Source organism: Festucalex cinctus, chromosome 4 (assembly GCF_051991245.1).
Source record: "Festucalex cinctus isolate MCC-2025b chromosome 4, RoL_Fcin_1.0, whole genome shotgun sequence".
NCBI classification, from domain to species: domain Eukaryota; kingdom Metazoa; phylum Chordata; class Actinopteri; order Syngnathiformes; family Syngnathidae; genus Festucalex; species Festucalex cinctus.
This window is the reverse complement of record NC_135414.1, coordinates 28591226-28607333: the sequence shown is the minus strand read 5'-3', so window position 1 is coordinate 28607333 and position 16108 is coordinate 28591226. Positions and strand designations below refer to the sequence as shown.

The 16108-nt window shown below is 38.3% G+C and overlaps 5 protein-coding genes across 9 annotated transcripts in view; 4 read left to right on the top strand and 1 right to left on the bottom strand.

The window, feature by feature from the left end:
* Positions 1–5365, bottom strand: part of LOC144018027 (fibulin-7) — a 109947-nt gene extending 104582 nt beyond the window's left edge. For 2 of the 4 annotated variants that reach the window (XM_077520097.1, XM_077520100.1), the window contains exons 1-2: positions 5293–5365; positions 3756–3837 (exon numbers count right to left, since the gene is read on the bottom strand). The gene's annotated coding sequence lies outside the window, so the exon portion shown is untranslated. Of the gene's footprint in view, positions 1–3755; positions 3838–4815; positions 4871–5125 lie in introns of those variants that run through there. The other 2 variants (XM_077520098.1, XM_077520099.1) reach the window with 2 other exon arrangements.
* uraha (urate (5-hydroxyiso-) hydrolase a) lies at positions 1169–3443 on the top strand. The gene is made up of 4 exons (XM_077520108.1): positions 1169–1291; positions 1415–1551; positions 2793–2928; positions 3054–3443. The coding sequence occupies exons 1-4, from the start codon at positions 1238–1240 to the stop codon at positions 3141–3143; spliced, it is 417 nt and encodes a 138-aa protein (XP_077376234.1). The 5' UTR covers positions 1169–1237; the 3' UTR covers positions 3144–3443.
* On the top strand, positions 4817–8064 carry pdcd5 (programmed cell death 5). 2 transcript variants are annotated; one of them, XM_077520110.1, is made up of 6 exons: positions 4817–5086; positions 5592–5632; positions 5962–6023; positions 6405–6496; positions 7331–7422; positions 7495–8064. In XM_077520110.1, the coding sequence occupies exons 1-6, from the start codon at positions 5021–5023 to the stop codon at positions 7511–7513; spliced, it is 372 nt and encodes a 123-aa protein (XP_077376236.1). In that variant the 5' UTR covers positions 4817–5020; the 3' UTR covers positions 7514–8064. The 2 variants fall into 2 exon arrangements, with proteins under 2 accessions (XP_077376236.1, XP_077376235.1); XM_077520109.1 differs by having other exon boundaries at positions 4827–5086; positions 7331–7402.
* Positions 8065–8434: 370 nt separating this feature from the next.
* mvda (mevalonate (diphospho) decarboxylase a) lies at positions 8435–12936 on the top strand. The gene is made up of 10 exons (XM_077520091.1): positions 8435–8608; positions 8767–8837; positions 9586–9700; positions 9789–9935; positions 10010–10209; positions 10326–10400; positions 10663–10881; positions 11637–11752; positions 11878–11986; positions 12255–12936. The coding sequence occupies exons 1-10, from the start codon at positions 8539–8541 to the stop codon at positions 12384–12386; spliced, it is 1254 nt and encodes a 417-aa protein (XP_077376217.1). The 5' UTR covers positions 8435–8538; the 3' UTR covers positions 12387–12936.
* Positions 12937–13480: 544 nt separating this feature from the next.
* cyba (cytochrome b-245, alpha polypeptide) lies at positions 13481–15584 on the top strand. The gene is made up of 6 exons (XM_077520090.1): positions 13481–13645; positions 13883–13952; positions 14210–14284; positions 14373–14456; positions 14581–14662; positions 14984–15584. The coding sequence occupies exons 1-6, from the start codon at positions 13588–13590 to the stop codon at positions 15170–15172; spliced, it is 558 nt and encodes a 185-aa protein (XP_077376216.1). The 5' UTR covers positions 13481–13587; the 3' UTR covers positions 15173–15584.
* Positions 15585–16108: the final 524 nt, after the last annotated feature.

Here is a 16108-nt window from a genome sequence, read left to right as displayed (position 1 = left end):
GAAAATAAAAATATTATAGTATTACACAATACTCTAAAAATATACAACTAATTAAAGCGGGAAATCTACATTTCAGGATCTCCGAGAAACTGGGCGAAGCGGCTGTACCGTAGTTGTGAAACTCCTCTTTTGTTTCCTTTTTATGTTTGCGTCTGCATGACTGTATTATACTGCCCCCCAGTGGCCAAGCCAAAAGGAGCGACAATGAACTAATCATGATGCCCAAATGATTGTCATTCTTTTACGTTTTATTTAATTAAGTTTTTAAGTAAAATATTAAAAGGGGTACTTTATTTATTTAGCCATTTTCGGCAGTCAAACATCAATATTTTGCCTATAATAAAGTTGATATTTTCATTATTTTTCAATTAGTACCGTTAAAAACACATTTTGCAACTTGCTGTCGACTGAAAATGACATCACAAGCGCTCAGGTAACCAATCACAGGTCAGCTTGTGAATGTCACATGACCAAAGCTAGAAAACTGTGATTGGTTACCTGAGCCCTTGTCATTTTCAGTCGACAGCAGGTTTCAAAATGTGTTTTGGGCAGGAACGGACTAATGGCATTTCCATCCATTTCTTTGACATACAAGCGTGTTGAGTAACAAGTGTGGTCATGAAACAAATTATACTCGTACCTCAAGGCACCAGTGTGTATTGTCGAAAGAGGAATAGCATATGTTTTAATAATACAGGAACTAAGCAATGGCAATGCAGTAGTGAAGTCACAAATATGTATTTGTAGGGAAACAATTTCTTCTAAATACAAAATAAAGAAATGAAAAACGGGGGGAAAAAGATGGAAAGTTTCTTTTGCTCCTGTGGTTGACTGTAAGGAGTGAACAATCATTCATTAAGCGCCATTTTGAACCATTGTACATCTTTGCATCTTACTGTGCATCAATAACACAAATATAGACTGAATGAGAACTAGCTTGAAGGAATGTGGTTAATAATTACTGTTGTTGAAGCTGTGAATTGGGTTTTGATTGTCAAAATATTTTTTCCTAACCATATACATTACATACTGTAAACATTACACACACATAATACTATAATCCTAAAATGACATCATTGTGCTCATCTCCATGTGGTTCAGCTCCAGAACTGCCCACTTTGACAGATTCCAACAAAGTACAAAGTGCTGCAAGCAAATATGAGGAGGAGCTTAGTTCTTGCACAACCAGTTTTCTGCTGGCAAAAGACAAGCTAGGATTGTATAGTCATCAGTGCACATGAGCACAAACAGGCTACAACAACTCAAGGGCCATATTTTGCCTGGAAATAAGGTAAGCATATTGTGTGCATGACAAAATATTTTTTTTAACACTCTTTACAAAGAGACTACTTTCTTCATAGTGTATCTGTCTGCCTGTATATAAAGCTATGTATCTAATAAGGTGATTGTTTAGTTGATCAGAGCGATGGCGAGTCCATTGACCACACACGTGCTGAACACTGCCAAGGGTGTCCCCGGGGCCAATATCGCCCTCAGCCTACATCGACTGCAGGACCCCTCAACTGAGACCTGGCTGTTGATTAACACCGGGTAAAATATTCATTCATTCATTTTCTTGTCCTCACTTAGGGTTGCAGGTGAGCAAGGGCCTGTCCAGCTTACTTTGGGCGAGACAACCTGGACTACTGCGGGCACATATACGCAAATAACAATTCACATTCACACCTAAGGACAATTTTTGAGTCTAAATTTCTTATTACCGGTACTTGGTCATTGTGGTGCCCTGGGTAAAATATGTAAAAAGAAAAAGGGGTGGGGGGGGTGTTACTTTAACTCATTCCCTCCCAGCCATTTTCACTGAAGCAACTGGATTTACTGGATTTTAACTGATTTTGCAAGGCCCACAGAATATTGTGTTCTATAAAAACATGGAACCTACCAAAAGAAAGATTACAGTCTCTTCTTTGATCAAGGGGAAAAAAAAGTATGTTTGTCTCTGTTTCCGTTTCGCAGCAATTCGCTAAGTTTCGTCATTGTTCACAAACCTGTTTAAAACAGTGAGGAAAAGAGCTTGTTGCAACATGGCCCTAGTTGATCTCTTATACTCTGCTGCCACCTGCTGGCCGTTTTTTTGCAATAACTACCATTGTTTTAAGCGACCTCTTCAATCAGAGGCTGCATCAAAGCCTTTCTCTATGCTCTAGCATTAAAAAAAAAAAAAAACGTATAAATACGTGTTTGGGACCATGGCAATATTTAAAATAGAACGTTTTTATACGTTTTTGGGAGCAAATGATTTAATTTGAGGCAAAAAAATATTGGATTTCTCATTCAGATGCTGCATTCTCAAGATATTTCCTACTCAATTGCACTACAGAATAAGCTGGTACATGATAACACAATCAATGTGATATTATTGCTTTTGATTTTATGACTGAAACAATTGTCAGCAAATTAATTTGATTGGTAGGTTTTCAAACTAGGGTTAAGGTTTCAAAGTTGTGTTTTAAACTTGTCTCAGGGTTTTCGGGTTTCAAGTTAGGGTTTAAAACTAGGGTTAAGATTTCAAAGTAGGGTTTCAAAACTGGGTTGAGGTTTCAAACTACGGTTTCAATTTCAACGTATGTCTTCAAATCATGGTTTTAAAATACAGTTAAGGTTTCAAAGTAGGATTTCAATCATACATCCATTTGAGAGATCATGATTGTCCAGAAGGGAATACCGTAGCAATTAATTTAATTTGTACTTGTGGAATTATTTCTCTCTGTATGCCTGTAGTAAAGTTTAAATGCAATTTTTCATGAATAAAATCCCACATATTTTGAAAACAGGCACACGAACGCTGATGGCCGTTTCCCTGGACTCATGACACGACAGGACTTTCTGTGCGGTGTATACAAATTACGATTTGAAACTGCTCAGTACTGGGAAACAATGGGGGAGACCTCCTTTTATCCATATGTTGAGGTGAGACTAGGGAGGCCTAAACATCTTCATTTCTTGTCGCTTTTCCACAATCAATTCCATGTTACACAACATCATGCAAACTGTACCAGTTTAATACTTTGGCTGAACTTTGTGTTTTGTTTCAGATTGTCTTCACCATAAGTGACCCAGACCAAAAGTACCACATACCTCTACTCTTGAGCCAGTTCTCGTATAGTACCTACAGAGGGAGCTAGAGGCCAAGAGCGTGTGGTGAACCTTGGGCGTTGATTGACGTCCCTCTTTCTTGGAAACATATTCATCCCTTTCTCAGTTTGACTGACATGTGTTGCATAGCCATTCCACTCAAAACGCAATCGTGCCAACAATTACTTGTCTCGTTTCTCACAATAGGATATTAACAACCAGTATTAGTCTTTTCAATTAAATTATTAAGTTGTGAGACACTGCACTTAGGAGTTCTAATTTAAACACACTTCATGCATGTTTTTGATTGTGAATCATATTATTAAACATGGTACAAGTTGTCTGTTAAATGTCTTCCATTGTAAGATGAGTGTCTAAAGCGGGGTACAAATGTACTGATTTTTAAAATGTTAGAGACCCCAACAATGAGAAAAACAAATATCTCATATATATATTTCAATATAGCATTTTTACTTGAAATGTTCTATTCTTCGAACTTCTAATTTCTAGTTCCTGTCCATAAAATGGCCACAATTGGGTGACGGATCGTAAGTACCGATACCTTGAAATAAGGGCGACATCTGGTATCGGTACTCGCCAATCCCTACTTAAAGTTGACCAACACAACACATAACACACATATCAGCAATATTGCCACTTACTATTGTGAGTCTCCTCCCTCAAACTTGATGTAGTAGTCCGACATAGTGGAAGACAGCATGGTGCCACAGGGCATCGAGAATGCTGGGGAAAAAAACAAAAAAAACAAAGAATGAAGAGTACTTGTAGTAATGTCAGTAGCATTTGCAGTACGAGTATTAGTAGTAGTAACTACAGTTAATGTGAATGTTTACATACAATTGGGGTATGCAAATTTATGAGCAGAACTGTAAATGTAATGTACAAAAGCTGAACCTAAATTGCACAAAAATGGTATGAATCATCACCAAAATTCACATATAATCATGTCAACATCAACCTCTGAAAATATCAAAACAACTGCCACAGTATGTCCAAAAAGAGGAAAAACCTGAGGCACTCAAAGGGGTTCCAAGTGAAAGGCCTTTATTTCAACATGGCCGGTTGATTAAAAATTGCCTACGCGTTTCGGCCTTGGTAGGCCTTTGTCAGGGCAAGCTGAAGGCCTACCAAGACCGAAACGCGTAGCAATTTTTAATCAACTGGCCATGTTGAAATAAAGGCCTTTCACTTGGAACCTCTTTGAGTGCCTCAGTTTTTTTTTTTTTTGGACATGCTTTGCGGATTCCTTCACTGAAGAGCACCAAAGAGGCATTTTCTAAACAAATCCAACATATCCTAGCAGCGCTCCTGCTTGCTCTGATTAATTGCCACAGTATTTTGGATTTATGGACATTAAGCCTTTTTCTCACCATAGAGTGAGCATATAGGTTTCAAACATTTTCAAGCACAACTGTATGCAGAGTATCTATGCAGAGTTAATGAACACTACGCGATCAACTCTGTGAAATAACATCAACTCTGGACACCATTTAAATATGAAAATGTTTGGGTTTATATTTAATGATTGAACGTAATATCGCGTGGGTATTGAAAATTTTGAAATTTTCTAAAATGGCTGGCAGTGAATTACTTTTGAGTTATGACTCTTTCGTTTACCTCGTAATAGTTCTTTTTAATTTAAAAACTTATATTTATGCACCTCACAAATACCTATTAGATTATTGTATTTTATTTCTCTACCTATGTTTGGGCGCCATCGCAAGTTCTTCTTGCAGTGGTGAATGCGTGTAGCTCTGTGTTCGATAGCTTTAGCCTGCAGTTGATCGGTTCTCAACGTTGATTACACTACCCTGAGCTAGCTAGCTAGGGCCTTGCCCGCGATGCTTTTGTAGTGTTTATATTAATTACTATTTCTCGTAATTTCAATCCACACTATCCAAAAAACATGGCAGACGACGAGTTAGCGGCAATTAGACAGCAACGAATGGCAGAACTCCAAGCAAAGCACGCGGTAAGGACAAAAAGAGTATTTTGGAAGCGTGTTAGCTACCTAATCAGGAGATGCTGGACACAAACGGCTGCTTGCTAATTTGACTAAAGTTGTTATTGAGATTGTAGTAAATCAGCTGTCACCTCGCTGATGCCGTACTATGGAAGGGAATTTCACGCCAAATGTGCGTGAAATTGAATATTCCAAGTTTAAGATACAGTACTTACTGAATCTTTAGCAAGTTTCTAGCTAGCATGCTGTCAACATGACAGTGCACACCCCTGTCATTCAGAGACTGCAACTTGAACTGCATGCATAACGTAGCATCGTGCATTTTTATCAAATCACAAAATGTGATTACACTATAAATATGGAGCAGTTTGTGTCCAAAACCTGTAAATTATGTCTGTTTTTAGGCCTTGACTCAAACTCAGTAATTATTAGTCAAGTAATACCAAGTGTTGACTGCATTTTTTGCTTTCAAAGATGATTATTAAAATAGTAACTATGTGCTTTGTTACTTCAGGATTCCTCAAAGAATCAGCAAGGAGAGGAGGCCAAACAAAGGTAACATGAGATTACCTTTGAGTGCATTTAATAACATATAAATTGAGGAGTAATAGGACACATTGAAGAAGAAAAAGAATAAAGTGTATTGTATCGTCACATCCATCCTTCTAAGACAATCGAAGCAGTCCAGTTGTGATCGATTCTATGCCCTGATTATTATTATTTTTTCTTAATGTCTGTAATACTCATCATCAGTAGAGTTCACACTGTAGTTGGCCGTTATTATGAAATAAATGATAGTGGAATGGAAACATTCTTTTAACGTTGAAATTTCAAAATGTTTTTGTTGCTTGCGTGTTAAAACTAATGTAAGGTTTCATTCACAGAGAGACAGAGATGAGGAACTCCATATTGGCCCAAGTTCTAGATCAGTCTGCTCGTGCCAGGTGTAAGTCTTTTCCAAAAACTAATAATATTATGTTGGGGCAGCAATACAGAGAGAGGTAGTGCTGTGCAAGATGGATAAAATGTTATGTCCCGCACAATCCCCGGTAACTATCTGTCTTAATATAGTATTTTTAAAATTGCATGACATCAGCAGCATTTTTCTTTTATCTTTTCCCCATAATTATAAAGCATATTTTTATCATGAAAATTTTTATCATGTTACACTTTTTTTGTTTGGTAAGGTTGTATGTTTCCTGCTACCTTCTGACACATTAACGTTATAAAGGAAAATAATTGCTTCATGAGTGTTGATACATCCAGTTGTTTGTATTTCTAATTAAAAGCTCATTTTTATTTAATTTATTTTTTTATATCTCTACAGTGAACAGGCTCGCTTTGGTCAAGCCGGAGAAGGTCCGTTCAGTTGAGGATTATCTTATTCAAATGGCTCAGTATGGATCATTGGCAGGAAAGGTACATAAATGATCTTATGATTGAAATGTACTGTATTTGTATTTTTTGTTATTCTTTTGTCACGGAAAAGTATGTCTGAATTGGGTCAATTTATTTACTTATTTTTGTATTTCACATTATTTATTTTTACAAATTATTGAATGCTCTAAAGGGTTGAAAATAGCTTGAGAACTTTTAATGATATTTAATAGCAAAATTATTATTATTATTATTATTATTATTATTATTATTATTATTATTATTGTTTTCCTGAGTAGTTATGGTTTTGGAGATGTGAAGTTTACGCAGGACAGCGAAGTAGGTTTTATTTGTTTTTTTATTTATTTTGTATTATTACTACAGAGGCGGCACGGTAGTCGAGTGGTTAGCACGTCCGCTTCCCAGTTCTGAGGTCTCCGGTTCGAGTCCAGGCTCGGACCTTCCTGGGTGGAGTTTGCATGTTCTCCCCGTGCCCGCGTGGGTCTTCTCCGGGTACTCCGGTCTCCTCCCACATTCCAAAGACATGCATGGCAGGTTAATTGGGCGCTCCGAATTGTCCCTAGGTATGCTTGTGCGCGTGGATGGTTGTTCGTCTCTGTGTGCCCTGCGATTGGTTGGCAACCAGTCCAGGGTGTCCCGCGCCTACTGCCCAGAGCCAGCTGAGATAGGCGCCAGCACCCCCCGCGACCCTTGTGAGGAATAAGCGGTCAAGAAAATGGATGGATGGGATATTACTACAGAGACAGATTATATATTTTTGTTTGTCTGATCTTTCTCCAGAATGAATCCAATCGCTATAACTACTGTGTTGTTAAGTTTAACTGTATTTAGCTAAATGTATTTTTCCCCTCCCAGATTTCAGATTCAGGCTTGATTGAGATCCTAGAAAAAGTCAGCAAGCAAACAGAGAAAAAAACAACAGTCACAGTATGTTCCCACTTCCACGAGTAGGTTCCAATTATTGTCAGCAACTAGATCCTAATTGATCTGAACGCTTTGCTTTGTTTTTTTTTTCTCAGTTCAATAGGCGGAGGGTGATGGATTCGGATGAGGAGGATGATTAACTCACAACCTCAGCCGTTGAATGAACCAGGAAATGAAGGAGATGTGTTTCAATGGGACTCTTTGACCACTGTGGTCCTGCTAGCACCCTGAAAAGCCGCAGTTTTTACTGCGTGTCTCTGGAAATGACACACCAGGAGGGGAGAACAATGAGATGGAATTGACAAATGGTTAAAGAGATGCTGGATACAATTGCACACAGTGTCAAATACAATATATTGTTTGCAGGCGGTTTCATTTACCATTTGCATTATGTTTTTGAATCAATTTTTTTTTTTCTTTTACATTTCTTAACAACACACGAGTGTTTTACTCTCCTACTCCGTTTTCACGAGTTACTTTTTCTTCCTGGGTTCAAATGTCCACTTACAGAAGCTTTTGACAGCAGATCATGCGTTTCATGATTACTTATATATATTACAACTCATTCTTCTCCTGTCTGGGCCAGCAATTTTGGTCTTTGTTTTGCAAACGTGTCTTAAATATTTGCAATAAAAATTAAAACAAAAAAAGACCTTAAATTCAAACATCTTTGCATTTGTTCATTTTCTGCATTATTCTGCCTTGATGTGAGAGGAGGGGCACATATATGCATCTCCATGGATTTGTAATACGTATAATGTAAGCCTTGTTTGTTTTTATAACCACAGCATCAACGTTTGCACATTTTCATAAACGCTTACACTACAATAGTTTTTTTTTTTTTTACGCTTTATAAACTACACAATTTAAAATAGTAAGTGTGATGGTCTGACCCTTTTTTCGCACCAGCGTGGTCAGATGATCTCCCATTGGCCTCTCATACTGGCGCATCCAGAGCTTGGTTCTGATTGGTTACAGGTTTAGCCACGTGTTCAACACCAGCCAATCACGAATACGACAGTGGTTTCCCGAAGACGTGTGTTGACAGTCATATAAGCTAACGTGGCTGCTAAAAACAAGCGCTGAATTTTATCATTTTAGAACCAACTTTACCAACATTAATCTACAGAATTAGAAATATGCCTGAGGACAGCATGGAGAAGACACACACGTGCACGGCTCCTGTGAATATAGCGGTCATTAAATACTGTAAGTATAACCTTGGCTCACTAAAAAAGAGAAACAAATGTCTTGACTTTTAAGGATCCTAGAAGTAGGTTTATTGTATACTATCGTATACTCGTAATTTGAAAACTAACGGTAATGGACTGTAATTGTTTTAACATTTTGGAAATGTGTGTTTTCAGGGGGAAAGAGAGACGAAGACCTAATTCTACCCATTAACTCCTCGTTGAGCGTAACTCTTCACCAAGATCAGGTAAAAAGAAAGTTAAACAATGTGAAACACATTTAGTTGTTGGGGGTGGACTTGGATATTAAAGCAGCCAACTGAATCCCGCTAATTTTCATGTTTGTCAGAGAAGCCTGAGCAACATTATCCTTTGAATAGGGTTGTCTGTCTTGATATATTATTGCATATTTGATTAATTGTGTGCAGATGAACCCAAGAAACTATTGAGAGGAAATAAACTAAATTTGACAGGGCTGATTTAAAAATGAATGTGCATGCTAATACAACACACATTGTGACTTGTTTATTTTTCTTGTACCTACACTTAGCCATACAGGTGTTTCCACAAGTATATGAATGTACATTTTCACTGAACACTTGTTTTTGTCTCTTTTTTTTTTTTTTTTTTTTTAACTATCCATCAATCCATCCATTTTCTTGACCGTTTATTCCTCATAAGGGTTGTGGGGTGCTGGAGCCTATCCCAGCTGGCTTTGGGCAGTAGGCGGGGTAGCCTACACCCTGGACTGGTTGCCAGCCAATCACAGTTTTTTTTTAACTATTATTATTATTTTAATTATTTGGACATGTATCCACACTTTCCAAACCCATTTCACATTCTTATACACAAATTTGAGACGTCTCACTGGCTTCTCGGACAAGTGAGAAATTAATCATGCAATGTTTATTTTTGACAGCTGTGGCTTAAACCTTAAATTGGATGGTGGTCAAAAACATTTGTTAAGCACACGTGTCTTGTGTTTTCCATGTCCAGTTGAAAACAACCACGACAGTGGCCACTAGCAAGTCTTTTGAAGAGGATCGACTATGGCTCAACGGCAAGGAGGAGGATATCAGCCATCCACGATTACAGTCTTGTCTGAGAGAGAGTATGACTTTTAAACTGCTTACCCATATAATATAAGGATCGCATAACACAATGAATGATGATTACATGTCTATGCCATGTGTCTGTAGTTCGACGTCTTGCGAGGAAACGACGTAATGATGACGATCCCGGTTTAGATTCAACCTGCTTATCTCACAAAGTTCACATCTGTTCCATCAACAATTTCCCCACTGCCGCTGGACTCGCTTCCTCTGCAGCAGGATTTGCTTGTTTAGGTGGGTTGCTGCATTGCATTCAACATCAGTGAAATTGACAACCTCTTACAAACTGTCTCTCCACTGTTTTGCAGTATACACACTGGCCCAGGCGTTTGGCGTAGAAGGGGAATTGTCCGGGGTGGCTCGTCAAGGCTCGGGCAGTGCATGCAGAAGTATGTACGGCGGATTTGTTCAGTGGCTCATGGGGCACCAGAGTGACGGCAAGGATAGTCTTGCCCAGCAGGTGGAGCCAGAGACTCATTGGCCTGAGCTGCGAATACTTGTGCTTGTGGTATGAATGTTCGGATGAGTTTGCACTTTAAAGAAGGGAGTGGCTTAAAATGACAACAGGGAAGCAAATACAAGTTATGCCTGTTAAATATAATTGTCTATATTTTTTTTTGACAGGCCAGTGCTGAGCGGAAACACGTGGGCAGCACCTCTGGCATGCAAACTAGTGTGCAAACAAGTCATCTCATAAAGGTACTATTTTGAACCTCAGCACACACCCATATTTCTATTCTAAAGATTGGCTTTCGCCAAGCAGCAGAGGGTTCAGTTGGATGCAGTCGTCAAATTGTGGGGAAAAGAAAAGAGAAGTTGTAATTGGACTGGCTAAACTGAACTTGTGAAAACATGTCTTACCATTTTTTTTTATAAAAAGAAGAGTGGCATATATGCTACAGTGATAACACATTGGATTATCGTGTAGGATTAAATAACCTCAAAATTTGTGTGTTTGTAGCATCGGGCCGAGTCGGTCGTCCCTGGCCGCATGGTTGAGATGATTAAAGCAGTGCGCAGGAAAGACTTCACTGCGTTCGCTGAACTCACCATGAAGGACAGTAACCAGTTTCATGCCACCTGCCTGGACACATATCCTCCTATATTCTACCTCAACAGCGTATCTCATCAGGTCATCAACCTGGTGCATCGATACAACAGTCATTACGGGCTGACAAGGGTGAGAAACACCATGAAAAGCATGTGATGTAATTATGTTTAAACGCAAAGCATAGTATTTCATCATTGCTGTTAGTATGCAGTGTGCTAAAAGTTGGATTTGATGCAATGAAAGTAACACAGCTCAAATGTAATTTAGATGGTTGCTGTTAACTCATTCAAACCCAAAGACGTATAAATACGTTTTTCAATACTTTGTTCTTCACTCCAAAACACATATTTATACTTTTTTTTTTTTTTGTTTGTTTGTTTGTTTTTTGTTTGTTTTTTTAATGCTAAAGCATAAAGATAGAGCTTCTGACATGAAGAGGTCGTTTAAAGCAATGGTAGTTATTGCAAAAAAAAACGGCCAGTGGGTGGCAGAAGAGTATAAGAGATCAGCCAGGGCCATTTGCAACAAGCTCTTTTTGCCAGTGTTTTCAACAGGTTTGTTAATAATGATGAAACTTAGCAATATTCTAATGCTAATTGCTGCAAAATGGAAACGGATATGTTTTTACAGCAATAGAACAGAACATTCTGTGGACCTTGCAAAGTCAGTCAAAATCCAGTAAAACGGACAGGAGCAAAAGGGGTTGCTTCTGTGAAAGTGGCTGGTGGTTAACAAATTTTCTACTTAACTTCCTCCTTGTAGTTGCTAATCTGAGCGTGCGCGCGCATAGTTGACTTGATGTAATGAAGATGTGAAACTTGTGTGGTTTTCAAATTCTCTGACTAACATGAGAACATTGTCCGCTGTTTTATGTTTTCCTGTAGGTGGCCTACACGTTTGACGCAGGACCCAATGCTGTGATATTCACTTTAGAGCAGCACGTTCCCGAGTTTATTCAAGCGGTTCGACATTTCTTCCCTCCAGAAAGCAATGGTGGCGAGTGAGTCGACAATAGTTGATTTTTTTTTTTTTTTTTTTTTTTTGCGTTTAAAGTTCATGACAATGACATGAGTCGCTTGTATCCCATCTGGAGTTTGTCCTCAAATGTAACTTCCTTTTGTGTAGGTTTATAAAAGGTCTTCCAGTTCCTCATGCAGATCTTTCTAAGGAGTTGAAACAAGCTATTGGTTTGGAGCCCATGCCTAAAGGAATTAGCTACATTATCAGCACTAAGGTATATATGTACACATGTATCATATGTGTTACTATTATCGCTGGTTGGAGGGTTCCATGATTAAATCTGGAAATAATTCAAAAACAAAACATACGCTTAAGGTGATTTGGTTTTATTAGTCTAGTTTGTAACGTGACCTACTAAAGTGACTTAATATTGTTTCATGTTTTATTTAGGCTTGTGACATTATATTTCAAAACATTTTACAGTTTTTCTATATATTCTGTCCTTTTCATACACTAAATAATTTGTTTCTTTTATTTCGAAGCCTGGACCAGGTCCTTGTGTTGTGAAGGATCCTACGCAGCACCTGCTTGGACCTGATGGATTACCTAAGAACACTGTTAAACATCATTCACTGGACAAGGACAGTGGAGTAAAACATAAAAATGGCTACTAATATCTGACTGCCAATCATCAGTCGAGTCATTGCCAAATTACAATTTTAATGCTGTTTCTTCCTTCAGCAATGGCTTTTTTATTTTATTTTGTATTTTACATTTTAAACTGTTTTGTGTGCCCTTCTTGTGTACTGCTAAACCATGACTGAACAATGAGTTATGTCAGCTATGAAGAAAAACAGCTCTCAGTTTTCATTCCTGTTTACAAGCCATTTTAAACCATAAAAATCTATTTGTGCAGTTTAATGTCCATGCCTATAAAATTAGATATAATTATATAATATATTCAGATCTAAATCTAATCGTGTGATGTGAAATCATTGTCTAACACTGAAATTAAATACTATGTAATGTATTGCTCACACTGTTACACTGTGTCATGCTTATATTGTACTCTATTCTGTGTTAAAAGTGGATAACATGCCAGCTAAGATGGCAGTTTTAAATTCTCTATTCAACACAGTGTAAAGGCTATTCTTTACTATTTCTGAATTTTCTGTTCACAAAAAAATGTAACTTTGTATATTAAACAAGTTTGTGATTTCTAAATGTAGTTTTACTTTCTGTATAATTTAGTCTCACACTGCGAAGAGTAGGATTTATTTTACAGTCAAGTTTATATGTCAAACCCTTCATCACAAAGATTGTCTCAAAGGGCTTCATAGGCCCACAGTTGCAAAGATCAATGGCATTCACTTGTCGACTTGTATAAGCCTCCCTTTGGAAGGGAAAATTAAGCAACCTTGAGTAGAGAGCACAAATGGAGGAATCCCCCTTCCAGAATGACTATGCTGCAATGGATGCCGATTGGGCAACAAAAACAGGAAGAGAGTCCAAGTAATAATAATAAAAATAAAAGACAAGTTTCTTACTACTGAAAAACGTTTTTTACTTCAATTATTTTGTGGTCGGGTTAGAAGGAAGACCACAATCTATGATCAAATGTTGTCATGGTAAGCATTTAATTTATTTTAAGTATAGTATTAATAAGGATTTTCAACTGGAATGGAAAAGGTATTAACATGCAGGAATTTATTACCCACCTACGACGACGTTTTTACCGGAAATGACGTTAAAAAGCCTTGGGGGCGTGTCTCAGGTAGCCTTGAACCTTATTATTTCTCATGCTGCTTCAACTGCCTGCACTCACATTTCACATCAGAGAAAACGTTTCCTCTTTGCGAGTGCACCGAAGGCAACATGGGGAAGATCGAGTGGGCTATGTGGGCCAATGAGCAAGCTTTGGCTTCTGGACTCAGTAAGTTTAGCTACTTTTACATCGAATTTATAAATGTGTTTCATTTGATAGTTGTTTACTCTTAAAGACACAGAGTTGACACGTTTTGATGTAGCTGTTACGTAAACAAATCCTACCAGTACAGTATTTAGATTTCAATTCCCATATATATATATATATATTTATTCACTGTTACTCATTTATTTGTTTTGAAGATTGAGTGAATTTGACAAGCATCTTCCTGCTTCCTTCTTGCAGTTCTCCTTACTGGAGGCATTGTGGGGGCCGCAGGGCTCTTCAGAGGGTGGCAGTTTGCTGCCTATGCTATGTATCCTTTGCAGTTTCATAAAGCACCTTTTATCTTGAAAAAATAATAATAATAATTATAGACTGCGGACATCCTCATTAATTTTACCTAAGAGGCATTAACTACTGTTATCAGTTCAAATAAATTCCCCTTTAGTCTACTTCTTAAATATGATCACAGTCGGTTTGCATGTTTTAGGAGGCTCAATTCCTATGTATAATTAATACATGTTGGCAAACCTGTCCGATAAGAAAGAAAGCCTTGACAGCATTGCTCAGTGCCGCCGGCGTCTTCGTGTGTCTGCTGGAGTACCCGAGAAGCAGACGGGCAAAGGGCACCGGTGTGGAACGAAAGTAAGCAATGCCATTGCATCAAGATTGAAATGGTTGTATGGCGAGGTGATTGGTTAATGCTCATTCTCTCCTAATGTTCTGTTCTCAGGGGGCAGTACTGTTTCACAGTGTGCGTGAAAGCTTTTGGGCCCCTAACAAGGAACTACTACGTCAGGGCCTTTTTACATGCTGCGTGAGTTGAAAATCACGGCCACTTTTTCCTATGCTCGACAGCATTCCTGCCAATCAAACACTTCTCTATTGTGTTGTTGGCATGTTGCGTTGACCTAAATAAAGACTTCCGTCTTGTTTCCCAGGCTGTGTGTTCCCGCTGGGTTCATGCTCGCTACCGTCCTAGGATGCGTCTGCCTTGCCATCGCCAGCCTCATTTACCTCTCAGTGAGTCAAATATCGCTACAGTATTTATTTTATTTTTTTTGCGTTTCGTTCAGCCCATTCAGGAAGTTGGTGGAAAACGGTTACAAGGAAGAGATTGTTACATTACTGGCGCAGCTCTTGAGCCATACCTGAAATCCAACCAGGAAGTGGTGTGGCTGAGTCATTTGGACCTTGTGTCATGAAAGTGCCTTATTACGTTTGCAAGTGATTAAAAAAAAAAAAATTAGAACATTAATCAACATGGATTTTGCTTTGCAACATGAGGTGATCGATAATTAGTTTAATGACTTTTTTTTTTCCACCCGTTTCTTGCCGTTTCAGGCGGCCATCCACGGAGAACACTGGGAACCCATTCTCCCTAAAGTGCAGGTCAGGAGGGTAGCTCCAAGCATTAAGAATCCTCCTCAGAATCCTCCACCAAGACCTCCAGCGGAGATGCGCAGGAAAAACGTCGACGACTTGGACGGCGCCGCTTACGACAACCCCATGGCAGTCATCGATGAGAAGTAACCCGACTGGTTTGCTTTTCTCCATCCCGTGGTTTTTGCTCAAATGCCAACAGAGGTTTAACGAACCTTGTGACTTCTGGTAAACGCCTTTTTTGAAAAATGGGTGACAGTGTGAATGTCATTTTATTTGTTAAGGGGGGAAAAAATGGCACAATGCATACGTTGCAGCTGCTAAATGGATCACATATAATAACTATAGATGTTTATATACTTACACTTGTGATTTAGTTTGTCCGATCCCACTGCCTTATCTATTAGAGCTTTGTAAAGTGCTGCAATGCAATTGCACACATCAGTGCATGCAGTTTTTCAGTTCCTTTGGGTGAATTTTACATTTAACTCACACTGAAAAAAAATTTTTTATACCGTGTAGTTTTCTGTACTTCATGTAAATAAATCATTATTTTCCCAGATCTACATTTTAACGTGTCTTACTTCCCCTTTGAAACGTGGTTATTTGCAGCTTCCCATTTTGCAAACACCCTGATGACTTTCAGTATGTTGGAATTTCCCTTCTTTCACATTTCCTGTGTCCTTTTCCTCACACACAATATCTGTGACATCACATTACATTCATGGCATGCAAAACATCAAATTAATACTTTGTTCTGCCATGGTAGGTTGTTGAACAAGTTTAGCGCACTGATGTTGCATAATCCAATTAAGGTTTTTTTGTTTTTGTTTTATAGTGCGTGTGTGGAAACATCAGGGAGACTTGGACTTCCTGATTTTAATGTGGTGAAAGGCTCAAATGAAAAAAATATTCTACACATACCTGTTCAAATGTCTTTTTTTGGTGATATACATAGAAAAACACCAAATGATATCAAAACTGAAATGTGTAATGTGGCCTATAACCCATATAACTCAATCTGACTTTTTGTCTTCAAGACAGAAATAAAAAATAAACAACTTTGACAATGTGGTTGCACAAGTG